Below are 27,471 nucleotides of genomic sequence, written 5' to 3' on the forward strand. Positions count from 1 at the left end.
CCACCCCCTCCTGCAAATTGTTCTTTACACTTGCATCAGGGAGGTAACACTCCATGAGGGACTTGCAGCGGCAGTCGCTGAAACACCTATCAGTCTTCCTGACTATTGAATCCCAGATAAGCACTGCATTCCTACACTTCCTGTATCATACTGTGAACTGCACTTCTTTGAGCTGTCATCACTCTCACTGGTATTTAATACTGAAAACTGGTTAGTGAGTGACACATTCCTGGAGGATTCCAGCACAACCTATCTCTTTATACCTTAGCAAATGACCACCCACTTAATGTGCTGTGGTGTCTGTGACTGGGGTGGCCACCTCCTGGAATATACAATCTAGTATATTCTCTGTCCCCTTTATGACCAACAGTGATTCTAACCATTGTTCAAGCTCAGAAACTCAGGGACCATGCAGTTGGAGTTATATATCCATCTATCTCTAGCTCTAAAGCTATGCATATATTGAGACAAATAGGTACGATATATCTGTGTGCAAATATACATGATGTGTGTGTAACTCCTTTAGCCCTCATTTATTATTTCTTCATATTTATGTATAGCAGGTATTTATTAAATGTAATTTTGAGTCTGTTTAATGCTTGTATCCCTGCTTATTTTATCCCCTTAAATGTTTATACTGGATACTTATCTAGGAACATAGGTAGGCCATTTAGCCCCTCACTGGAGGAGGAGGCTCCATAAATATTCCCATCCACAGTGATCAGACTATCTTGGATCTGGTAATGTGTAATGAGGCAGGTTTAATATATGATCTCAGAGTAAAAGATCCTCTAGGAATCAGTGAATGGTAGAATTTAGCATTCGGTTTGAGAGTGAGAAACTTGGGTCGGAAACAACTGTGCTAAACTTAAATAAGGGTAAATACAAAGGAATGAGGGCAGAGTTGGCTGGCGTGGACTGGGAAAGAAGTTCAGCAGAAAAGACGGTTGATGAACAATGGCAGATGTTTAAGAAAACAGTTCATGACTCACAACTCAAACCAAATCCCAGTGAGGAAGAAGGATTCTCGAAAGTGGACAAGCCAACCATGGTTAACCAAGGGAGTTAAGGATAGTATCAAGTTGAAAGAAAAAACATACAATGTGGCAAAGATAAGTGGTAAGCTAATGCCTACATGGACATACATTTGCCAGTGTTTAGCCCATTCATTTAATCTACTAATATGTTTTTGTGGGTTAATACTTCCATCTACACTGCTGTTGCTTCTTCAGTTCTCTGCAAGAAGAAAGGTCTGACCTATGGTGCCACGATCTCCACCATGGGTAGGGCAAGGAAGCAGGTCCCGAATCCACCCCAGCTGGACTGGGATGGAAACCTGTGCTGTTGGCACCAATCTGATCCACACCGGCTATCCTGCCAACTGGCTTGTCCCAAGATGTCTGAGTTGTTGTGGTAACATACACTTTTACATGTATGTTGTAGTCTGGAGCTATGGATAGTGATGGTAGAGGCTCTAATTTCTTTCCATCACATGGCTGACCAGGAATCTCTCCCATTCTTACCACCTGCCATTGGCGTGTGTTGGAAGAATTTATAATTTGATACCGGACCTTTGGCTGCATTATGAATGTACCTTCCTTGGCCATCAAGTTCTGGGGTGGGACTTGAACACGGAGCTTCTGGCTCAGATATGGGGATGCTACCCATTACACCACAAGACCTTCTCCTACACTGCTTACAATGCTGCTTGTCTTTGTATCATCAACAAATTTGGATGCGCAGCTTTCTATCTCAACGTCTAAATTGTTAATAAATGTTGGATAGTTGAGGTCCCGACACAAGATTCTTGCAGGACATCACTGGTCACATTTGCCAATTATTAGTTTGCAATACTTTACATTTAGAACTATGAGAATCATTTGGATTTAACTCAGTTTCAAATCAGTAATTATTTTTTCTGAATATAAGCTAATTATTTCTTATCTTTTTTAAGATGGTAATTTTTCAATTGAGGTTAAGCAACACTAAATTGGTTTACTATGGCTTTCACTGGCTCCTCTGCTGTGTCATCATTTCTGTAAATTTCCTCATTCTTTTCCTGCACAGCCATTGCACATGTTCTCCTGATCCTCTGCTGCACTACTGTTTAATTGCTTGGAGCTGTCCCTGTGTTGTTGAGCACTCTCCCAATACTCTCCATTAAAATGCCAGAAGAATTTGACATCAATGTTTTGTATGAATACTTCGAAAGATGGCTGTTTTCCTTTTACAAGTGTAGTCCATTTACAAATTCACATTATTGTTCATGGACAGTAACAGCATATCAGATATGTTAAGATCAGTCATTTGCATTATCTATTAATGAATTAAAAAAATTACCCTGGTGATGTAAAACGATTAAAAACTAAGAATTTTGGTCCAGTTGTGTTACCAAAATATGTGGCAAATAAGTTTTGAAAGGAAAATGAAAGCTAGGTTTTAGATATTAATTTTAATGAAATACATGTCTAAGTATTCTGGGTTGAATGTACAGATATGTGAATAAATCAGTCTGTCCACAGATTTCCGAAGACGGTTTCTGTCCCTCCTGTCTTACCAGTTCAGCAGCTTCCCTCCCTCAGTGGCACTGAATATTCTTCAGAATAAAATCATGAAACAGGAATCAAAGCCAAGTAAGTGACCAACTTATTTTCTGATTAAAGAAACTGTGAAGTTCACATTTTGTTAAGTAAAAGTCTGTGTATTTCACACAATATGCTGTGATAAATAGCTTCAACAAAATCATGGAACAGCTGAAGCCTTTGTAGAATAAAATAGTTGGGGGTTGGCACTAATAATTGAGTTAACAAAAGCATGAAATACGCAGAGGCTATAAGATATCTAGTTACCTACATTAGGGAAGGTACAATATGGTAGATTAGCATAACTTCAAAAACAAGCCTTGGAGGTGATAAGGAATTAAAATGGCTGACATACATCATATATGCTGAATATTGGTATTATCAGCCCATGAACAATATTTTGTCATTTAAATAGCTCAGTAGAATTTACTCAAGAATTTATGGTGAAACAATGAGTTCCTGCTGTAGTTGACAGGGATTATAACCATGAGTGTATTACTTTTCTATGTCTGTGATGTGTGCACATAATTTCCTGAACATGCTTAGCTGATGGCATTTATGCAGAGGAGAACATCAGTAATGATTTAATCAGTAAACAAAATGAGCTATGAGCTAAGATTAAGGTCCAGAGAGGAGAGGAGGAGTACTATTTGGTATGGATAAACCAGGGCTGTCCAACATACAGCCCGCAGGCCAGAGTCCAGCCCAACAGGGATTTCTATCCAAAACACAAAATGCTGGAAAAACTCAGCAGATCCAGCAGCATCTGTGGAGAGAGAAACAGAGTTAACGTTTCTAGTCCATATGACCCCCCCACCTCTTCAGAGCTATAGGGTCATATGGACTTGAAACCTTAACTCTGCTTCTCTCTCCACAGATGCTGCTGGACCTGCTGAGTTTTTCCAGCATTTTCTGTCTTTGTTTCCGAGTTCCAGCATCTGCAGTAATTTGCTTTTATCTTAGGATTTCTATCCAGCCAGCCAACCATTGTTCAAAATACATGTACATGAAGTGACGCATCCTGTTAAGGAGCTGCTCCTCCAGTCACAGACTGAGGAGCAAGTGGTGTTGAGTCTGCAGGAGTGGGGGAGGCTGTCTTCTGAGAGGATGGGAGCAATCAGGAAGTTTATAGTGTCATCTATATTTTGTGTATAGGTAGTGAATGGCAGCATAGTATTCAGCCATTGAGAATCTCGCAGCCTATCCAATCCTATCTTCTACCATGTGCTTTCCAGCAAGGGTTACTGAACAATGATCTGGTGCAGAATGATTTCTTCTTTCACTTCACTAAGTCAGGAGTAATGAGGCCATTGCTAGCACGCTTGCTTCAAGGCAGCTACGGTCATCCAGTCAGCACTTGAATTTGGAATCTTCCTGGTCTGCGTGGGTTGGGGCTGCATGTTGCAGTGCCTTCAGCTTTGAGAGTTCAAGGAAGTTTTTTCTGTACTGCCTTGGGAATATATGCATGACTTGGAGTAATAGGTTATTTTTATAAAAGGAGAGAGTGCTCATTGCACAAAAGGTAACAACATGATAAGCGTCTAAGTAAAGTTTTACTGATATAGAAACAGGAAATGCTGGAAAAACTTAGCAGGTCTGGCAGTATCTGGAGAGAAACTGAGTTAATGTTTTGGGGCCGCATGAAGAGTCATACAGTTTTTCCAGCTTATTTCAGATTTTCAGTATCTGCAGTACTTTGCTTTTATCTTAAAGTTTTACTGATGTTGGTTTGGGAAAAAACACTTGGGTATTACCTGGATGTTTGTCCTTTTTGTTATATTCAGTGTCTAAATTTCCTCTGACTCTGATCTCAATAAGGTAGAATAGTGTAGTCTGTTTTTGCACATCTTTGAAAACCTGAATATATGGTACCAAGCTAATGATGTGGGAGGAATGGTGGAGAAGTCACTGTTATTATTAATAGAGAACTGTTTAACACATTTATGCTGTGAATATTATCACCATTTGGGTTCCTGTGGCCATTTATTTTCTCCTGATTAACATCTATCTTGAAAGAGGCAGGGAAGGAATGCCAGAATCTCAGTATGTGCTTTTGTGAGGAGTTGATCTGAGCTGACCCAAGAAAGCCACCATACTGGCTGGTGCACCCACAGGTAAATGTGAGGCGGTTCCAATACACACTGGGCTATTGTTTCAGAAGTGTTGGGTCATTTAGGAGTCAACTACCACCCTGATGTAGCAGCTACCATGCCAGATATCTAAGTAAATCAGTGTTTAGAATAGTGATGAGAAAGTAAACTAATAAATTAGTCTTCCCATTTGAAGCTTGTTCACAAAAATGCACATTTTTATGTTATTGATAATAGGGAGATAAGTTTCTGGTGCCTTTACCTTTCCGAATTTTGCTCACTAACCCTGTGAGTGAGAAAAAAAATGTAAATGTGGCCCCTCACAGGAAAAGAGACCCCTGTTATAAGCGATAGCTGAGGAAAGCCCAGAATATTTATTATTTGGCTTCTGAAGAAGAGTCATATGGACTCGAAGCATTAGCTCTGTTCCTCGCTCCACCTGTGTTTTTCCAGCATTTTGTTTTTATTTCAGATTTCCAGCCTCCGCAGTATTTCTTGCTTTTATTTCCAGCGAAGTCAGGACATTAAGACAAGATTTCAGTTAATAAAAAGAAAATTTTTAAAATATCTTTAATTTTTTTAATCTAAATGATAAATGTTTGGTATAGTCTATTAAGTTGAATATGTGGAGTTAGACTTTAAGAAGTTTAAAATACAGTTGGATAATAGTTGGATTACTAGAGGGATGAGCTTAATGGACTTAATGCCCTTTTCCTATTAGCTGTCTTTATTTAAATACTTGGCTCAGTCATAGATTCTGGGCTAAAAATACTTCAAATACAAAATGAAGACAAACTTAGCTTACAATTTTATTAGAGGTGGAGCCTGTTTAAATTTTGTATGGTGGCTGTTTTTTGCTATTTCAGCAATTTATATAAACTCCAAAACTATAAATTTGAAGAAAAGACATCACCAGCTTCAGCCCTTTCCCCTTAAGTCTACTGTGCTGTTAAGATTCTGTGATCTGTGATAACCACAATTCTGGGAAAATATTGCCATAATTACTTTCTTTGGCCACTCTGACCCTCCTAGAGGATAAAAAAGCACAAGGAGAGCAGAGACAGGATAAAAGAGCAGGGGAGACACAGGATAAAAGAGCGTGAGGAGAGCAGAGACAGGATAAAAGAGCGCGAGGAGAGCAAGACACAGGACAAAAAAGCATGAGGAGGCAGTGTAAGGGACAGTGTGTTAATAGCTAGCTTAGGCACCACAGTTAAAGTAGATCAATAAGTAAAATAATTATACAACCATAGGAGATTTATGGTGCGGAAAGAGGCCATTCAGCCCAACATGTCTGCGCCAGCCAGAAAGAGAAAAAAGAAACTAGCCACTCATTTTAATCCCATTTTCCAGCACCAGGCCTGTAGCTTCGCAGGTTACAGCACTTTAGGTGCAGATCCTGGTGCTTTTTAAATGAGTTGAGCATTTCATCCTCAACCACCAACTTAGGCAGTGAATTCCAGACACCCACCACCCTCTGGGTGAAAAGGTTTTTCCTCGTGTCCCCTCTAATCCTTCTACCAATCACCTTAAATCTATGCCCCTTGGTAATTGACCCCTCAGCTAGGGGAATCAAGTCTTTCCTGCCTACCCTATCTAGAACCCTCATGATTTTATACACCTCAATTAGGTCACCCCTTAGCTTCCTCTCTTCTAAGGAAAACAAGGCTAGCCTATCCAATCTTTCCTCATAGCTGCAATTTTCAAGCCCTGGCAAGAATCTTGTAAATTTCCTCTGCACTCTCTCTAGCGCAATTATTTCCTTCCTGTAATGTGGTGACCAGAACTGTACACAAAATTCCAGCTGTGGCCTAACCAGCATTTTAGGTTCCATCATTATAACCCTGCTTTTGTATTCAACACCTCATCCAATAAAGGAGAGCATTCCATATGCCTTCTTGACCATCTTGTCCACCTGTCCTGCCACTTTCAAGGACCTGTGGACATGCACTCCAAGGTCTCTCACTACCTCTATCCCTCTCAATATCCTCCTGTTGATTGAGTATTCCCTTGTTCTTTTTGCCTTCCCCAAATGCATTACCTCGCACCTCTCTGGATTGAATTCCATTTGCCACTTCTCCACCCACTAGACCAAACCATTGATATCATTCTAGAGTCGACAGCTATCCTCTTCACTATCAACTACATTGCCAATTTTTGTGTCACCTGCAAATTTCCCAATCATGCCTCCCACATTTAAGCCTAAATCATTAATATATACAACAAACAGCAAGGGCCCCAATACTGAGCCCAATGGAACACCACTGGAAACCGTTGTCCATTTGCAAAAACATCCTTTGACCATTATCCTTTGTTTTGTCACTGAGCCAATTTTGGATTCAACTCACCACCTTTCCCTATATCTCATGGGATCTCACTTCCCTGACCAGTCTGCCGTACCTTGTCAAATTACTTACCGAAGTCCATGTAGACAACATCCACTGCACTATCCTCAGTCTTCCTTGTTACTTCCTCAAAAAATTCTATTAAGTTAGTAAGACATGATCTTCCCCTAACAAAACCATGCTGATTATCCCTGATCATTCCATGCCTTTCTAAGTGATAGTTTATCCTGTCTTTCAGAATTGTTTCTAATAATTTGTCCACCGCTGAAGTCAGACTGACTGGCCTATAATTTTATGGCCTATCCCTTGCACCCTTTTAAAATATTGGCACAACGTTTGCAGACTCCCAATCCTCTGGAATCTTGCCTGTATCTGGTGAGGCTTGGGAAATTATCCTCAGAGCATCTGCTATTTCCTTCTGGGCTTCCTTTAACAGCCTGGGATACAATCCATCCAGCCCTGGTGATTTCTCCACCTTCAAGGATGCCAGTCCCTCCAATACTTCCTCTTCCTCTCTCACTATCCTTATTGTATCTAATATTTCACATTCCTCTTTAACTAGAATGTCTGCATCATCCCTCTCCTTAGTGAAAGTACTCATTGAGAATTAAAAACAGAAAATGCTGGAAAAACTCAGTAAGCCTGACAGCATCTGTGGAGAGAGAAACAGGGTTCATAAATGTGATGAAATTCATACTGTTTAAGGGGGTGGAGCAAGTGAAGCTGGAAAGAAACCAGCTCATTACGAACTCTGCCCATTTCTTCTGCATCAACCCACATGTTAAGTAGTAGTGACCTCAGTGTACAAGCCATCTGGCACAGATTTCATCTACTCTAACTCTGTACCTAACCAGCACAGTAAACCACAGATCATCATTGGAGACTTTAATAGCCACAGTACCCAATGGGGTACAAGGAGTCTAACAACGATGGAGAAGCAGTCGAAGAATGGATGGACGCTAACCAGCTTAGTCTCATCCACGATCCTAAAGTGCCAGCCTCCTTCCACAGTGCCCACTGGAAGTGTAGTTATAACCCAGATCTTGCCATTGTCAGCACCGATATCATGGCCTCTGCAAGAAGTTTGTCATAGACCCAATTCCACCGACACGACACTGTCCTATTGGTATCCAGGTAAATGCAGCAGTGTTACCAACCATCGTACCATTCAAAAGGCGCTTCAACTTCCAGAAGGCCGATTGGAACGGGTTCACACGAGCACTTGACCGCAAGGTTAAACGTTAAACCGTTACCTGAGCACTACAACCTGTTTGCAAAAGCTGTCCAGAAAACAGCCAGAAGGAAGATCCCCCGAGGGTGTAGAGCACACTACATCTCTGGTCTCACCAAGGAGAATGCTGAACTCTACTGGGAATATGTCTCAATGTTTGAATCTGACCCCTTCTCAGAGTAAACAAAATCTACCGGTGTGAAGGTGATGTTAAGTATCTCTCAAGAGTGTCAAAACACCTGGGACACCTTGATGGAGACAACAGATCTTACAAAAAACAGCAAGCTTGGAGGCGATCCCAAGAAAGCTGCCCAACATCCAAATGTGCCTGCTAACCAAGTTGCACACCAATTGCTCCTAAATGGAAAAATCAACAAGAAACAACCAAGAGCGCAACTAGATTGGAAGATGACCCTAGCTTCAATGGACCATTCATCATGGAAGAGTTGGAAACTGGTATATCTAGTCTAAAACACAGGAAAGCAATTGGTCTTGACAACATAGCAACGGAGCAGGTAAAGCATTTTAGACAGCAAGCAAAGAAATGGCTCCTACAATTGTTCAACCACTGCCTGGCAATACACAAGCTACCTAATGTTTGGCAGAAGGCACATGTAATAGCACTATTAAAGCCCGGAAAAGATCCCTCAGACCCTAGGAGTTTTCGGCCAATTTCACTGCTTTGCCACACCAATAAGCTGTTTGAACGCCTGATACTCAATAGGATAGCACCAACTGTAGATGAGAAGATCATTCCAGAGCAAGCAGATTTCAGTCCCGGCAAATCAACAACAAGCCAACTGCTCAATCTCACACAACATATTGAAGATGGTTTTGAGCAAGGGATGGTAACAGATGCTGTTTTTGTAAACCTGTCAGCAGCATACGATACAGTGAACCATAGACGTCTCCTCTGCAAGATCCTAGAGATGACAAAAGATATTCACTTAGCTGAGCTGTTAGCATGCTTCAGAATCGCCGGTTCTATGTTGATCTAGGTGGGAAGCGCAGCAGGTGGCATATTCAGAAGAATTGTCTTTCTCAGGGAAGCGTGCTTGCACCGCTGCTGTACAACATCTACATGAATGACCAACCTATAGGCAGTGTCACACGCCATTTTATATATGCTGATGACTTATGTGTCACTGCCCAAAGCACTGATTTTAATACCCTGGAGAAAATGCTTTCTGAGGCCTTGGAGGGACTAACATCCTACTATGAAGAAAACCACCTTCGCGCAAACCCATCAAAGACGCAGGTTTGTACATTCCACCTCAGAAACTGTGAAGTCAAACGCCAGCTTAAAGTAACCTGGTGTAGAACAACACTGACGCATTGCGAGCACCCTATCTACTTAGGAGTCATCCTTGACAGATGCCTCAGCTTCAAGAACCACATCGAAAAGACAAAGGCAAAAGTGAGCACACAAAACAACATCCTGAATAAGCTCACTAACACAAAATGGGGAGCAAGCTGGAAAACATTGCGAACCAGTGCACTTGCTCTTTGCTATTCCACTGCCAAACACGCCTGCCCTGCATGGGAAAGATCTACTCATGCTAAGAAGATGGATGCTGTTCTGAATGCAAGCTGCCGACTTATCACAGGTTGTTTAAAACCAACAAACACCAACAGCCGAGATATCCTGGTGGGTATCACTCCCCCTGATATAAGAAGAATGGTAGCCAGCAAGAAAGAGCGACTCCATCAAACATCAGATGAGAGGCACCCTCTACATGGTCATACGCCTACACCCAGCTGCCTAAAGTCAAGGAAGAGCTTCATGAACAGTGTTTTCCATTGCAATCATCCCCATCTGAAGCCTGCATCGTCTTGTGGAAAGACCGGCTCGCCAGTCTCGAACAACCCCCAGCGATGGAAATTCTACCGGATGAAAGCCTTCCCCCAGGAGCTAATTGCAACAGGGCAACCTGGAAGTGCCTTAACAGATTTAGGACCTGGTGTAGGTCGTTCAAAGGAGTCACTAAGCAAATGGGGATATACAACCAGCCCGACAACTTGTGAATGTGGAACTGAGCCACAGACTATGCAACATCTCCTGCAATGCCTATCGCTAGAGGAACCCTGCACAGTTGCAGGTCTTGCCGAATTCAACAAGGTGCAAAAATGTGTCCAGTTCTGGCTGGGCCATGTATAGACTGTCCGTGGACACGATAAGAAGAAGAACAAGTTAGTATGCAGGTATAGCAAGTAATTAAGAAGGCTAATGGAATGCTATTCTTTATTATGAGAGGAATTTAACGTAAAAGTAAGGCTATTATGCTTCATTTATACAGGGCATTGGTGAGATCACATCTCGAAATCTGTGTGCAGTTTTGCTCTCCTTATGTAAAGAAGGATATATATGCAATGGAGGTGGTTCAGAGGAGGTTTACTAGATTGATACCTGGAATGACCGGGTTGTCTCATGAGGAAAGGTTGGACAGACTGGGTTTGTTTCCACTGGAGTTTAGATGAGTGAGGGGTGACTTGATTGAAGTATATAAGATCCTTAATGGTCTTGACAAGACGGACTTGGAAAGGTTGTTTCCTCTTATGGGTGAGTCCAGAACTAGGGGACACTGTTTTAAAATTAGGTGTTTCCCTTTTAGGACTGAAATGAGGTGAAATTTTTTCTGAGGATTGTGCGACTTTGGAACTCTCTGCCTCCGAAGGCAGTGGAGGTGGTGTTGAATATTTTTAAGGCAGAGGTAGATAGATTCTTGTTAGGCAAGGAAATCAAAGGTTATCTAGGTAGATGGGATTGTGGAACTCAACAAGCAGATCTCATTGAATGGCAGAGCAGGCTCGAAAGGCCAAATGACCTACTTCTGCTCCTATTTCATATGTTAATATTGCATCTTGCACACTTGAGCATTACATATGCCCACCAACTTGTTCAATTTAGGATGATCAACTGAAGCAAGATGTTCCAGTGATTGGGAAAGAACTCATCACATTCCACAAAGGGAATGAGCTCTCCCAGTAGCCTGGCCAATATTCGTTCCTCAACTGAGCCCACCAAAACAAGCTAACTGCTAATTCATCTCATTTCGTGATTGTGAAATTTTGTTAAAAATAACATGTCAAAAGTAATTAATTGGATGTGAACAACTGGAAAGTCTTGAGGATGGTGAAGAGCTGCTTTCTAAATGCAAGATCTTAATTTCTATTGCAATTATTAAGGTTCTTATGTCATTTTTGTGATGTGATGTGCAGCCTCAGTTGTTGTTTTGCACTGCTGGCTGGTAATGTTGCCAGAACTGAATTTTGTAAATTACCTGAAATTGAAAATGCTCCGATCTCTATCAAAAATGGCCCTTCAAGTAGGTAAAGCAGATATATTTAAATCACTTTTTTACACCTCTTACATTTACTATTTCAGGACTTAGCAGGTCTGAGCTGGACACTAAATTTACACCATATGACCTGAAAAGATTGGAGATGTACTCGAGAAACATGGTGGACTACCACCTGATCATGGATATGATGCCCACTATTTCTCAGCTGTACTTCCTGAACCAACTTGGTGACATCTCATTATCTGTTGCACAGTCTGTACGTATTTTAATGGTTTTCTGCACAAGACATTGATATAAAGTTGGAGTTTCTGCAGACAATATTACTATATTTTTAACGGATTCCAAAAACTGCTTATATTAACTCTTTTTGAGCTGTTGGGGCCCTTGTACTTATCTGTGAACTAGGCAAACCTGACTGATAAGTTTAAAAGAACTTTTGATACAATTATTTTGAGTATAACTTTATGGGATTGAATACTAATTGGGATTATCGGTTTGGTGTCGTCACCTCCCCCCCAGCCAACCCACCCTCAAAATGGTGACTCCTATTAAGGACACTTTCCATAGGTGTTCAGACTTTCGTTATGTTACGATCTCTGTAAAGACCGATAACTTTTAAAAAGGTATTTGAATTTCCAGTGAACAACTGAAAGAATCACATGACAAGATTTCAAATTTTAAGACTGCACATCAATAGGCAATTTATACTTAAACTATAGAAAATGAATTCCCCATTTAACTTTCAACACAACCATAATTCCCACACCACAGTTATACTTTACACTGCCCCTTAAATGGTCACTTCATTCCCCAGGAGCCAGTCCAAAGCTATTCTCAGCTCCCGATGGCGTGCTTTTTCCTTTTCCAGCCAGAAAACTTCTAATCACCGAGCTCACTTTCATTGTGAGGGTTACACTAGAGATTAATTCCCTCTGCCCTGAGCTAGGCAAATCTTCCTGCCTCCTTTAAATCCTCACGGACTCGGCTTCATCAAACTGAGTGTGAGCTCCATCGGGTCCTGTGTGGTGAACAATAAGGTCAGCGTTTTTTCTGGTTCAGGTGTGGGACTGGTTGCCTCTATCTCTTGTTTTCTGCCTCTCGTATGGTTGCAGACTTCCTTGGGTCTGAGAGATTCCAGGAAACCTTAGAAACTTAAAAAACCTGCAACCTAATTCGACCATGGCTTTCCAATGGCATTTCCCTTCCCAGAGCTCACCTCCATGGTAACATGAACCACATGGGCCTTGTACCTAGGTAGAAGTGCTAATTAGCTATCTTGTAGACCTCCAGCTCCATAAAAGTCTAATATTCCTAGCTCCTCCCTGTGAGACTAGAAGACTAACAGTCTACCCACAGTCGGCACAACTGATCTTACCATTGTTTTACAGGCATGAACACCTTGCACCTTCTCAGTAAATCAACCTGGCGCCCCCTCCTTGTCTCCTAACAACCAAACCACCCAGGCTTCCTGGGCAGAATTCAGTGGGTCACATGACCACCTTCATCCCTCCATTTTACCTGGAATTAAAGAGAAAGTCAAAGCAATGTTATAAACTTCATATCTGTAACAGTTACCTTACTCAAAGGAGCATTTTTATTTTCTCCTTTTCATTAACTATGCAATGTTGAGGGCAGTTTTAGCTGAAAATAAGCACAAATCAAGGATCAAACCTGGATTTTGCTGGCCTAATGGCGTATTGTATGATGTATATATCTATTGAATGAGCTCATGAGGCCCTTCACTAGAGGGCATTTTAATTCTTTTCATTATGATTTTGATAGATACTTTATTACAAATAGATATTTGTTTTGCTGCATATTCTATATTAGTTAATAGTACAGTAGCATCCACTTTTCCGTATGAATTTGCAAATCACAAGCATTAACTGAAGCTCCATGAGAAGGAATCATTTATCAAGTGTTTAAATTTTGTAAAATGTAATTGCATTTTCATGTTCTGGTACAGCTGAGTTCAAATCCCTAAGGGAAACTTGAAACAGCTGCTACAACTTGTTTTGCGATTTGTATAAATTTTGAGATGTGTGCCTTTGATTCAGTAGTAATAGGACCACCAAGTCTTATAGGCTTTTACAAAACTAGATTAAACATTTATCAATAAGAAAAATGATTTTTAATCACATACATAGATGTACAAATTACTACCATAACTCCTAAGTCCACTAATCGATCTAACTTCCAGTTACACTTTCATTAAGGCAACAGTAAGACGCACAGATTTTAAAAGACCCAGGCAAAGAAACATGATATCCTGAACCAGTCGAATTCAAAGTGAGTTTTCTTAACTTGAAGATAGCAGCTTAGGGAATAGTTGCTGAAGGCTTTTCTCACTTGTTTGCTCTTAAAATGCCTTCCTTTACACGCACCCTTCGCCCCTTTATACATATTTTCCCCTTTGAATGCAAATTCCCATTGTTTCACTATGTCTTTGGACTTTATCTTTCTGATGATAAAAATCGCTCATAGCACTAAGTTTTACCAGTAATCTTTGACGAAAAATAAGCACACTGTTTCTAAATTTCACCTGGCCAGGTGACACATTTCACTCCTCCTTTGAAAACAATCTAGCCTGGTTTATTTAAAAATGCATCTGTTCCCTAGACAACGATGTTTCTAAACTTCCCCCATGTTAACATCAAAGCCTTCAGTCCAGCTGCCTTTAATCCAATTAAGTCTCTCTCACACACATACATATAGACACAGATAGCACTATTTTAGAATAAATTCCAATAACACTGAGAAATATTATATCTTCCTGACATTCACCTGTGGCTTTGTCCTGTTTTAAGGCAATGCTGTTGGGTATCGGACTTCAGCACAAATCTGTTGACCAGCTTGAGAAAGAAATCGATCTTCCGAGTAGCCAATTGATGGGCCTTTTCAACCGGTTAATCCGCAAAGTCGTGCAGGTAATTGACTCTCTTGGAGCACGGTGCTCTTTCTGTTTGATCACAGAAAGAACTTGATAACTAGAATCCCCCTTCTACATAGCAGTATGTTGAAATAGACCAAATAGTTGCACATCATAATTGATCTTGTCACATACTGGAGCAAAATTGGGAACATTTAATATTTGTCAAACTGGTATCTGTCTTGCATGTATGTGAATTTGATATATTTCAAATTGTAAGTATCAAATTATGGCTCTCATAGTAAACAAGTTATAAAGTGCTTTAAAGTTTTCGTGTTAGCATGAGAGCTATAAGACTGTTTTGCTGACGTGACTCCCAAAACAAAATTTGTTTGTGTTTCTCTTTCTTACAGCTGATGATTTCATGAAAGTTTTTAGTTACTTGTACGTAGTGCAATGAGTTGGGAAGCACTGAAGTTGGGGCACCAAACTTATTGGTACTTCATAAAGTTACCCTGTCAGTTTGTTTAATATCTTTAACAACTTATTTATGATGGTATTTCTGAATCCCTTTCCAATGTGCTACCTATAATTGAAAAGTATTCTGTCTAAAATAATTAGTTGAAAAGATACACATGGTAACAAGCAAAATGACATTCTTATGACACTTGAGTTTTAGCTTCAAATATCCTTTGGAAAAATTCACTATGCGGTGTTTGTTCCATGTGTTTAGCTTTTTAATAACATTCTGGAAAAGGCCGTGGAGGAACAAATGATTACCGCAAAGGAGATAGTCATGGAACCTACAATCAAGTCACTTTCTGAGGATCTGGTACAGATGAACCCTTTTGTTACATTATTAATTATTTAATCAGGAAATCAGCTAAAGTATAGTGGAAACTGTTTCATACTCGCAGCAGGCAAAGCAAATTTGTATTTTTTTTTTGTCTGCGTTTTCATCAAATTGCAGAAATGTATTCATTTTCCAGTACATTCAGCTGTAGGATTATCTTGACACTTGGAGCTAGTTCTTAGAAAATCCTGCCTCAGCCCTCACATTCACACAACGTTTTACGGAACAGCTGCCCCTCACCTACACCCCCGAATGTCTGTTTTCATTAGAAGCTTTTGAGCAGCTACCTTTGGTAAAGTTCATTGGGTTCGGTGACTATAATCCAGCAAGGAAGAGAATGGTAAGGAATGGAAGAGTTATATCACTCTAGTTGCATCATCTACTGCCTGGTGAAGAGCAATGTTGAGGTGGTTACATTTGAATCCATAACCTGGATTACGCCTTTAGCAGCAGTTATGATGCATAGGACCAGTAGCCCTGCACAAAGGTGGAGAAGTGACTGCATGCTACTACCATTATTGCTGCACTAAAGTGCAGAATAAGAAACTCTGTTTGGGGATCGAATAATTGATTACTGCTTTAAACAAATATTTTTAAAATTAATTTTTAAAAATTTTATTAATGAGAAGTAGAATTTTCCAGTAATTTATTTCTGGCACTTATTTGGAAAGATGATTAAGAATGTTGCATCCTAGGTGTAGAATGCTGCAAGATACAGCAGTTCTAAATAACTTGCTTTGATATTTTTTGCTTGTTAATGTAGGAGGAAGCAGCAAAGGAATTCCAAGAAAAACACAAAGAAGAAGTTAAAAAATTAAAAGGAATGGATCTAACCCAGTAAGATATTGTTAATGAATTAGGCAATGCATAATTTAATGTGTATCCTTACATTTGTTGGGGTTGTCAGTCACATATTTGGAAATTTTCAATTGCATAAGTTAGTTGCTAGAAACGGTAGCTGAAATAAGGAGAGTACTTTCATTTTTGGGACCCAAGTTCAACTCCAATTCAAATAACTACAACAATTTGGTGCAAGGTTCTTAGAACACTTTCAAGATAGTTTCTTAGAACAGCACATTCTGGAACGAACCAGAGAGCAGGTTATATTAGACTTGGTATTGTGTAATGTGACAGGATTAAGTAATAACCTCAGGGTAAAGGCACCCCTAGGTAGCAGCAACCACAATACGATTGAATTTTATATCCAGTTTGAAAGGGAGAAGAGCGGGTCTAAGACTTTAAACTTAAATAAGGGCAATTATGTGGGCATGAAAGCTGAGCTGGCCGAAGTGAACTGGAATACTAGGCTAGAGGATAGCTCAAGAGAAAAGCAGTGGCAGACATTTAAGGAGATATTTCAAAATACTCCTAATACCATATTCCTATTATAAAGAAAACATCTAAGAAGAGAACCCACCATCCGTAGTTAACTAAAGTTGAAGAAAGCATCAAACTTAAGGAAGAAACATATAACTGCACAAAGATGAGTGACAGGTCAGATGATTCGTCAGAATATAAAGAATGGCAGAGAATGACTGAAAGGTTAATCAGGAGAAAGAAATTAGAGTATGAGAAGAAGCCAGCTAGAAATGTAGAAATGTAAAAATCGATACTAAGAGTTCCTACAGGTATTTAAAAAGGAAAAGAGTAAGTAAAGTGAGTGTTGTAAAGTAAAGTGAATGTTGGTCCGCTAGAGAGTGACAGTGGGAAGTTAATAGTAGATAACAAGGAAATGACAGATGAAATGAACAAATATTTTGCTTCTGTCTTCACTATGGAGGATACAAAAAAACTTTCCAGTAATAGCTGCAAATTAGGAGATGGAGGGGAGAGGAGCTTGGTGGAATTGCAACCATTATGGAAATGGTACTGAGCAAACTGATGGAGCTGCAGGCTGACAAGTCTCAGGATCCAGATGGACTTCATCCTAAGATCTTAAAAGAGGCGGCTCATGAAATAGTAGATGCATTGGTGGTAATTTTCCAAAATTCCCTGGATTCTGAAAAGGTTTCATCAGACTGGAAAGTAGCAAAAAAAACCCTCTTCAAGCTGCCACAACTATTTTGTACTTATTTCAAGATGCAGGCTTTGAATTCAGTAAAAGAAGCCACTAAGTCTAATAAGTTTCTTACAAAACTAAATTAAACCTTTATTAATAGAAGAAATTATTTTGAGCACACACATAGACCTACAAGTTACTACTATGATAACTTCTATATCCCCTAATTAATCTAAAGCCCAGCTACACCTCCGTTAAGGCAACAGTGAGACACAGAAACCCAGGCAAAGTAACACACAATACTCTGAACAGTTGAATTCAAAGTGAGTTTTTCTCAGCTTCAGTTCCTCGTAGGTAGCAGTTGAGGCTTAGTTGGAGGCTTTTCACACTTGTGTTATATCTTAAAATGCCTGTCCTTACACACAATCTTCGCTCCTTTATATATATTTTTCCCTTTCTCATTGTTTCACTATGTCTTTGGACTTTACCTCTTTAATAATAAAATCTATCATAGTACCACATTTACCAGTAATCTTTGGGAAAAATAAACACTGTTTCTTAACTTCCCCTGGCTAGGTGTAACATTTCACTCCCTCTTGAATTCATTAGCCTGGTTTATTTAAAAATGCAAATTTTCTCTTTATCTCTTACATTCTAAAACTTCCCCCATGTTTACCTACTTAACATCTTCAATCTAGCTTCTCTTAAGCTACATCAAAGTCTTCAGACCAGCTTTTATTAATTCAATTAAGTCCTGCATGCACAGACCCCATTATTACTCTACTTTTTAAAATAAATTCCAATAACATTCTGAAAATTATTCTATCTTCCTGACAAGACAGATATAGATAGGTAGAGTGAGTGGGCAAAACATCTGACGGAGTATAATGTGGGAAAATGTGAAGTTGTTCACTTTGGCAGGAAGTAAAAAACAGACTGTTGCTTGAACAGAGAATGGCTGCAGAATTCTGAGGTGCAGAGGGATCTAGGTGTTCTAGTGCATGAGTCACATAAAGTTAGTTTGCAGGTACAGCAAGTAATTAAGAAGGCTAAAGGAATGCTATCCTTTATTAGGAGAGGAATTGAACATAAAAGTAAGGATGTTATGCTTCAGTTATATAGGGCATTGGTGAGACTGCATCATGAATACTCTGTGCAGTTTTGCTCTCATTTAAGGAAGGATGTAAATGTGTTGGAGACGGTTCACAGGAGGTTTACTAGATTGATACCTGGAATGAGCAGATTGACTTATGAGGAAAGGTTGGACAGACTGGGCTTGTTTCCACTGGAGTTTAAAAGAGTAGGAGGTGACTTGATTCAAGTGCATAAGATCCTGAATGGTCTTGACAAGGTGGATGAGTCCACAACTAGAGGCACTGTTTTAAAATTAGGGGTCGCCCTTTTAAGATAAAGATGAGGATTGGAACTCTGTGCCCCTGAGGCAGGGTCATTGAATATTTTTAAGGTGGAGGGAGATAAATTCTTATGTCCTTTAGGGAAGAAAATCTACCATCCTTGCCTGCCCTACATGTGACTTCAGACCCACAGCAATGTGATTGACTCTTAAATGGCCTAGCAAGCCACTCAGTGGTATAAAACTGCTTCAAAGTCTCAAAAAAGGGATGAAGACGGACGGACCACCCGGCATCGACCTAGGCACCAGAAGCGATAATGGCAAACTCAGTCCTGTTGACCCTGCAAAATCCTCCTCATTAACATCTGGAGGCTAGTGCCAGAATTGGGAAATCTGTCTCACAGACTAGTCAAGCAATAGCCTGGCATCCTCCCGGAATCATACCTTACAGATAATGTCCCACACACCACCATCACCATCCCTGGGTATGTCCTATCCCACTGGCAAGACAGGCCCAGCAGAGGTGGCAGCACAGTTGTATGCAGTAGCGGGGGGAGTTGCCCTGGGAATACTCAACATCAACTCTGGACCCCCTGAAGTCTTGAGGCATCAGGTCTTACATGGGCAAGGAAACCTCCTGCTGATTATCTCGTACTGCCCTCCCTCAGCTGATGAATCAGGGCTCCTCCAGGTTGAACACTGCTTGGAGGATGGTGGCAAGGACATGGAATGTACTCTGGGTGGGGGACTTCAATGTCCATCACCAAGAGTGGCTCAGTAGCTGGCCGAGTCCTAAAGGACATAACTGCTAAACGTGGGTCTGCGGCAGGTGGTGAGGGAACCAACAAGAGGGAAAAACATACTTGACCTCATCCTCATCAACATGCCTGCCGCAGATGCATCTGTCCATGAAGTATCGGTAGGAGCGACCACTGCACAGTCATTGTGGAGATGAAGTCCCACCTTCACATTGAGGATCACCTCCATCGTGTTGTGTGGCACTACCACTGTGCTAAATGGGGTAGATTTCAAACAGATCTAGCAACTCCAGTCTGGGCATCCATGAGGCGCTGTGGGCCATCATCAGCAGAATTATACTCGAACACAACGTGTAACCTCATGGCCTGGCATATCCCCCAGTCTACCATTACCATCGAGCCAGGGGATCAACCCTGGTTCAATGAGGAATGCAGGAGGGCATGCCAGGAGCAGCACCAGGCACACCTAAAAATGAGGAATCAATCTGGTGAAGCTACAACACAAGACTAGCCTGCCAAACAGCATAAGCAGCAAGTGGTAGACAAGGCTAAGTGATTCCAGAGCTAATAGATCAGATCTAAGCTCCACAGTCCTGCTACATCCATTCGTGGATGGTGGTGGACAATTAAACAACACATTGGAGGAGGAGGCTCCACAAATATCCCCATCCTCAATGATGGGGGAGCCCAGCATGTCAGTGCAAAAGGTAAGGTTGAAGCATTAGCTACTGTCTTCAGCTAGAAGTGCTGAGTGAATGATCCATCTTGGCCTCCACAGGAGGACTCCGGCATTGCAGATGCCAGTCTTCAGCCAATTCGATTCACTCCATGTGATATCAAGATACGGCTGAAGGCACTGGACACTGCAAAGGCTATGAGCTCTGACAATATTCCGGCAATAGTACTGAAGACTTGTGCTCCAGAATTTGCCATGCTCCTAGCCAAGCTGTTCCAGCACGGCTACAACACTGGCATCTACCCAGCTATGTGGAAAATTGCCCATGTATGTGCTGTACACAAAAAGCAGGACAAATCCAACCCGACCAATTACCACTCCATCAGTCTACTATCAATCATCAGTAAAGTAATGGAAGGAGTCGTCAACAGTGCTATCAAGCGGCACTTGCATAGCAATACTTACTGGTGCCCAGTTTGGGTTCCGCCAGGGCCAATCAGCTCCTGACCTCATTACAGCCTTTGTTCAAACATGGACAAAAGAGCTGAACTTCCGAGGTGAGGTGAGTGCGACGGCCCTTGACATCAAGGCTGCATTTGACCGAGTGTGGCATCAAGGAGTCCTAGCAAAATCGGAGTCAATGGGAATCAGGGAGATAATTCTACAATGGTTAGAGTCATACCTTGCGCAAAGGAAGATGGTTGTGGCTGTTGGATGTCAGTCATCTCAGGTCCAGGGCAACACTGCAGGAGTTCCTCAAGGTAGTGTCCTAGGCCCAACCATCTTCAGTTGCTTCATCAAGGGCCTTCTTCCATCATAAGGTCAGAAGTGGGGATGTTCACTGCTGATTGCACAATGTTCAGCACCATTCTCAGATACTGAATCAGCCCATCTCTAAATGCAATATCGAGGCTTGGGCTGACAAGTATCATTCGTGCCACACAAGTGCCAGGCAATGATCATTTCCAACAAGAGAGAGCCTAACCATCGTCCCTTGACGTTTAATGACATTACCGTCATTGAATTCCCCAGTTTCAACATCCTGGGGGTTACCATTGACCAGAAACTGAACTGGACTGGCCATATAAATACTGTGGCTACAAGAGCATCTCAGATGCTAGCAATCCTGCAAACAGTAACTCACCACCTGACTCCCCAAAGTCTGTCCACCAACTGTGTGTTGGAACACTCCCCACTTGCCTGGGTGAGTGCAGCTCCCACAACACTCGAAGCTTGACACTGTCCAGGAAAAAGCAGCCCGCTTGATTGGCATTGCATCTGCAAACATTCACTCCCTCCACCACTGATGCACAGTGGCAGCAATTGTGTACCATCTGCAAGATGCACTGCAAGAATTCACCAAGGTTCCTTAGACATCACCTTCCAAACCCACTACCATCTCGAAGGACAATGGCAGCAGATAGATGGGAACACCAACACCTGGAAGTTCCCCTCCAAGTCACTCACCATCCTGACTTGGAAATATATCGCCGTTCCTTCACTGTCGCTGGGTCAAAATCCTGGAACTCCTTTCCTAACAGCACTGTGGATGTAACTACACCACATGAACTGCAGCGGTTTAAGAAGGCAGCTCACCACCACCACCTCAAGGGCAACTAGGGATGGGCAATAAATGCTGACCCAGCCAGCGAAGCCCATATCCTGTGAATCAATAAAAAGAAAAAGAAAATCTTGTTAGGCAAGGGAATCAAAGGTTATCGGGGGGATAGATGGTTATGTGAAATTCAAAACAAACAGATCAGTAATGAGCTTATTGAATAGCGGAGCAGGCCTGAGGGCCCAAATGACCTACTGCTTCTATTTTGTTTGTTCGTACGTAAAGCGAATTGGATCACCTCAGTCCGGTTCATCGTTCAACAATGTTCACAGCAAGAGCTGCCCTCTCTAGGGCAAATTGGAAGCTACAGATGCCTGTTGTGGAAATGAAAATGCTGCTTCACAGTGGAGTGCACTTCTGGTGATAGCCTTAAGGCAGATGGTTGGGGCAGAGTAGTGGGTGTTATAGTCTAGAATTGTAATCACTGTAGTAACATCGGAAAGTTGCAGCCAGTTTCCAGGACAACTGAAAACCTGTTCATTAGCTTAATGAATGTTAAGAGAAGTTTTGAGAAGGATTCAAAATTATATGGGGTTTTCATCAGGTAAATAAAGATTACTTTTAATGGACAGTCTGGCAACTGAAGCACAGAAATATAAGAGAATCACTGCCTGAACCATGGAAAAGGTAAAAGAGATGCTTTTACCCAGAAGATTCTTGGGACATTGAGTGCTCTACTTGAAACAGGAATGGAATCAGAATCTATTCCAGCATTTAAAAGAAATTGACCAAGGAGTTATCATTCGTGTGGGATCCAGAACAGTGAATGTCTGCAGGCTTTGTACTTTTGAGAATGTAAATAGAAGGATATATGGCTCCTCAAGTCTGCTGTACCCCTCAATAAGATCATGGCTGATCTATTTCAACTCCACCTTCCCATCATATCCCCATATCTCTCGATTTCTTTAGTGCCCAAAAATCTTTTGCTCTCAGCCTCCAATATACTCAGCAACTAAGCATCTGCAGCCCTCTGTAGTTCCAATGATTCACAACCCCAGTGAGGAAATTTCCCCTCATCTCAGTCCAAAATGGCCAACCCATTATCTTGGGATTATAACGCTTAGCTGCAGCCAGGCATCACAACCAAGCCTCACTCTACCAACAGAGGTCACTGAGTGGCAGGAGAGGGAACCCTAACCAGTTTCCCATCTGTAACCAAGGAATATTCGGGATGTTGTAGCATCCCTATCACTGTGTTGTGGAGTTGATTTAGGGTTAGGATTTAATTTAGGACTTACCTAGTTTATATGATTCAGTTAAACTTCCTGAACCTGAGGGGTACAGAGGAATTACTTTTAATTTTCTAAAGGATGATTTAGCTGCAAGTGTGTTTTTAATATTACCTGTTGCAAGAAGGTACTGTATAGAACCATAAAAAAGTTATGGCTCAGAAAGAGGGCATTCAACCCATCGTGTCTGTGCCGGTCAAAAAAGAGAGAAAAGAAGCTAGCTGTTCATTTTTAATCCCATTTTCCAGTAGCTGGTCCATAGCCTTGCAGGTTACAGCACTTCAGGTGCAGATCCAGGAAACTCTTAAATGAGTTGAGCATTTCAGCCTCAACCACCAATTTAGGCAGTGAACTCCAGGTGCCCACCACCCTCTGGGTAAAAAAGGTTTTTCATCACGTCCCCTCTAATCCTTCTAATAATCACCTTAAGTCTGTGCCCCCTGGTAATTGACTCCTCAGCTAAGGGAAATAGGTGTTTCCTGTCTGTCTATCCAGGCCCCTCATAGTTTTGTACACCTCAATTAAGTCACCCCTCAGCCTCCTCTGACCCAAGGAAAACAACCCCAGCCAATCCAATCCCTTCTCATAGCTGCAATTTTCAAGCCCCGGCAACATTCTTGTAAATCTCCTCTGTACTCTCGCCAGAGCAATTATATCCTTCCTGTAATGTGTGACCAGAACTGTACACAGAATTCCAGCTGTGGTCTAACCAGCGTATTATACAATTATTGCATTACATCTCTGCTTTTGTATTCAATAGCTCGTCCAATAAAGGAAGCATTCCATATGCTTTATTTACCACCTGTCCTGCCACCTTCAGGGACCAGTGGACATGTACATCAAGGTTTCCCACTTCCTCTACCCCTCTCAACATCCTCCTGTTTATAGTGTATTCCCTTGTTTCCTTTGCCCCCCACCCCCCCACCACATGCAGAAAATTGCATTGCTCTGGATTGAATTCCATTTGCCACTTTTCCACCCACTTAACCAAACCATTGATATCATTCTGGAGACAACAGCTATCATTTTCATTATCAACTATGTGACCAATGTTTGTTTCATTTTCAACTTTCCCAATCATGCCACCCACATTTAAGTCCAAATCATGAATATATACAACAAACAGCAAGGGCCAAAGCACTGAGCCCTGTGGAACACTACTGGAAATCACTTTCCACTCGCAAAAACACCCATTGACCATTATCTAGTGTTTCCTGTCACTGAGCCAATTTTAGATCCAACTCACCACCTTTCCTCGTATCCCATGGGATCTCACTTTCCTGACCAGTCTGTCATGTGGGATCTTGTCAAATACCTTACTGAAATCCATGTAGATAACATCTACTGCACTACTCTCATCAAACATCCTTTTAACTTCCTCAAAAAATTCTATTAAGTTAGTAAGACACGATCTTCCCTTAACAAAACCATGCTGACTATCCCTGATCACTCCGTGCCTTTCTAATTGACAGTTTATCCTGCCTCTCCGAATTGTTTCCAATAATTTGCCCATTGTCAAAGTCAGATTGATTGGCCTATAATTTTACGGCCTATCCCTTGCACCCTTTTTAAATATTGGTACGACACAGGAGCATAATTTAGGCCTTTCGGCCCATCGATTCTGCTCCACCATCATGGCTGATAAGTTTCTCAACCCCATTCTCCTGCCTTCTCCCTGTAACCTTTGATCCCCTTACCAATCAAGAACCTATCTTTCTCGGTCTTAAATACACTCAATGACCTGGCCTCCACAGCCTTCTGTGGCAATGAATTCCATAGACTCACCACTCTCTGGCTAAAGAAGTTTCTCTTCATCTCTGTTCTAAAAGGTCTTCCCTTTACTCTGAGGCTTGCCCTCGGGTCCTAGTCCCTCCTACTAATGGAAACATCTTCCCCGCGTCCACTTTATCCAGGCCTTTCAGTATGCTGTAAGTTTCAATCAGATGATATTCCAACCCCCACCCCCCCACCATCCTTCTAAACTCCACCAAGTATAGACCCAGTCATCAAACGTTCCTCATATGTTAAGCCTTTCATTCCTGGGATTGTTCTCGTGAACCTCCTCTGGACCCTCTCCAGGGCCAGCACATCCTTCCTGAGATACGGGGCCCAAAATTGCTCACAATATTCTAAATGTGGTCTGACCAGAGCCTTTTAAAGCCTCAGCAGCACATCCCTGTTTTTATATTCTAGTCCTCTCGAAATAAATGCCAACATTGCGTTTGCCTTCCTAACTACTGACTCAACCTGCAAGTTAACCTTAAGAGAATCCTGGACTAGGATTCCCAAGTCCCTTTGCACTCCATATTTCTGAATTCTCTCCCCATTTAGAAAATAGTCTATGCCTCTGTTCTTCCTACCAAAGTGCAAGACCTCACACTTCCCCACATTGTATTCCATCTGCCACTTCTTTGCCCATTCTCCTAACCTGTCCAAATCCTTCTGCAGCCTCCTCAATACTACCTGTCCCTCCACCTATCTTTGTATCATCTGCACACTTAGCCAGGATGCCCTCAGTTCCTTCATCTAGACCATTAATGTATAAAATGAAAAGTTGTGGTCCCAACACTGACCCCTGTGGAACTCCACTAGTCACCGGCCGCCATCCTGAGAAGGACCCCCTTATCCCCACTCTCTGCCTCCTGCCAGACAGCCAATCTTCTATCCATGCTAGTACCTTGCCTCTTAACACCATGGGCTCTTATCTTACTGAGCAGCCTCCTGTGCAGCACCTTGTCAAAGGCCTTCTGGAAGTCCAAGTAGATAACATCCATTGACTCTCCTTTGTCTAACCTGCTCGTTACCTCCTCAAAGCATTCTAACAGATTTGTCAGGCATGACCTCCCCTTGATGAAACCATGCTGATTTTGCCCTGTTTTACCATGCACTTCCAATACTACCTGTCCCTCCACATTCTGAAATCTCATCCTTAATAATGGACTTAAAATCTTACCAACGACCGAGGTCAGGCTACTCAGCCTGTAATTTCCCGTCTTTTGCCTCACTCCCTTCTTAAACAAGGGGGTTACATTCGCAATTTTCCAATCCTCTGGGACCCTCCCTGACTCCAGTGATTCCTGAAAGATCACCACTAACGCCTCCACTATCTCTTCAGCTATCTTCTTCAGAACTCTGGGATGTAATCCATCTGGTCCAGGTGATTTATCCACCTTCAGACCTTTCAGTTTTCCTAGCAACTTCTCCTTGGTAATGGCCACCATACTCACCTCTGCCCCCCGACTCTCTTGAACTTTGGGGATGTTACTTGTGTCTTCCACCGTGAAGACTGACGCAAAGTACCTATTCAGTTCCTCCGCCATGCCTCTGTTGTTGCCTTTATTCAACTATAGTACCGTTACATCTGATTCCAGCTTTTTCCTCTCAAATTGCAGGGTAAATTCTATCATATTATGGTCACTTCCTCCTAAGGGATCCTTCACCTTAAGCTCCCTTATCAAATCTGCCTCATTACACATCACTAAATCTAGAATTACCTATTCCCTAGTGGGCTCCACCACAAGCTGCTCCAAAAAGCCATCTCGTAGATATTCCACAAATTCCTTTACTTGGGATCCACTACCAACCTGATTTTCCCAATCTCCCTGCATATTGAAATCCCCCATGATCACTGTAACCTTGCCTTTCTTACACGCCTTTTCTATCTCCTGGTGTATCTTATGCCTCACATCCTGACTACTGTTAGGAGGCCTGTACATAACTCCCGTTATGGTTTTTTTACCTTTGTGGTTCCTCAGCTCTATTCACACAGACTCTACATCATCTGACCTTACATCATTTCTTGCTATTGATTTAATTTAATTTCTTACTAACAAAGCAACCCACCTCCTCTGCCAACCTGCTTATCTTTTCGATAGGATGTCTCTCCTTGGATATTTAGCTCCCAGTCCTGATCCCTTTGCAGCCATGTCTCCGTGATGCCCACCACATCATACCTGCCAATTTCAATCTGTGCCACAAGCTCATTTACCTTATTTCGTATACGGCGTGTATTCAGATACAACACCTTCAGTTCTGTACTCCCCGTCCCCCTTCTCACTGTCATCCCTTTATCTGATGTGCTAGCCCATTCCAAACACTCTGTCCTATTTTGTGTTCTGGAGACTTTACTAGCTTCTCCTGGGCTCTCCTTTCTTTTCAGTTTTTTCATAATTTTCCATGAAGTTGAATCCACGCCCCCCGCCCCCCCCACCACCACCCCCCCACCGGCCACACGCTAACCTGCTGCTTTGTTTCCCATTAGTCATACTACTTGGAGTTTTACCCTTCCCTCCCCCCACCCATTTTCTAGTTTAAAGTCCTGTTGACCACCCTATTTACCCCTTTCGCTAGAACATTGGTCCTAGATCGGTTCAGGTGGAGACCGTCCCTGTTCCAATACTGATGCCGGTGCCCCACGAAATGGAACCCCTCTTTCCCGCACCACTTCTTTAGCCACGTGTTTACTTCCCTTATTCTTGCATCCCTATGCCAATTTGCACATGGTTCGGGTAGTAATCCAAAGATTATAACCCTTGAAGACCTGTTCTTTAATTTAATTCCTAGTT

The 27,471-nt window shown here is 41.8% G+C and overlaps 1 protein-coding gene across 3 annotated transcripts in view; it reads left to right on the forward strand.

The window, feature by feature from the left end:
* Positions 1 to 27,471, forward strand: part of nat10 (N-acetyltransferase 10) — a 173,654-nt gene that overhangs the window by 134,993 nt on the left and 11,190 nt on the right. For all 3 annotated transcript variants that reach the window (XM_041198131.1, XM_041198130.1, XM_041198132.1), the window contains 5 exons: positions 2,523 to 2,633; positions 11,634 to 11,806; positions 14,358 to 14,477; positions 15,153 to 15,251; positions 16,036 to 16,109. In XM_041198131.1, coding sequence (XP_041054065.1) covers positions 2,523 to 2,633; positions 11,634 to 11,806; positions 14,358 to 14,477; positions 15,153 to 15,251; positions 16,036 to 16,109 — 577 coding nt within the window. The remainder of the gene's footprint in view (positions 1 to 2,522; positions 2,634 to 11,633; positions 11,807 to 14,357; positions 14,478 to 15,152; positions 15,252 to 16,035; positions 16,110 to 27,471) is intronic.

This window comes from Carcharodon carcharias, chromosome 10 (genome assembly GCF_017639515.1).
Source record: "Carcharodon carcharias isolate sCarCar2 chromosome 10, sCarCar2.pri, whole genome shotgun sequence".
Classification (NCBI taxonomy): domain Eukaryota; kingdom Metazoa; phylum Chordata; class Chondrichthyes; order Lamniformes; family Lamnidae; genus Carcharodon; species Carcharodon carcharias.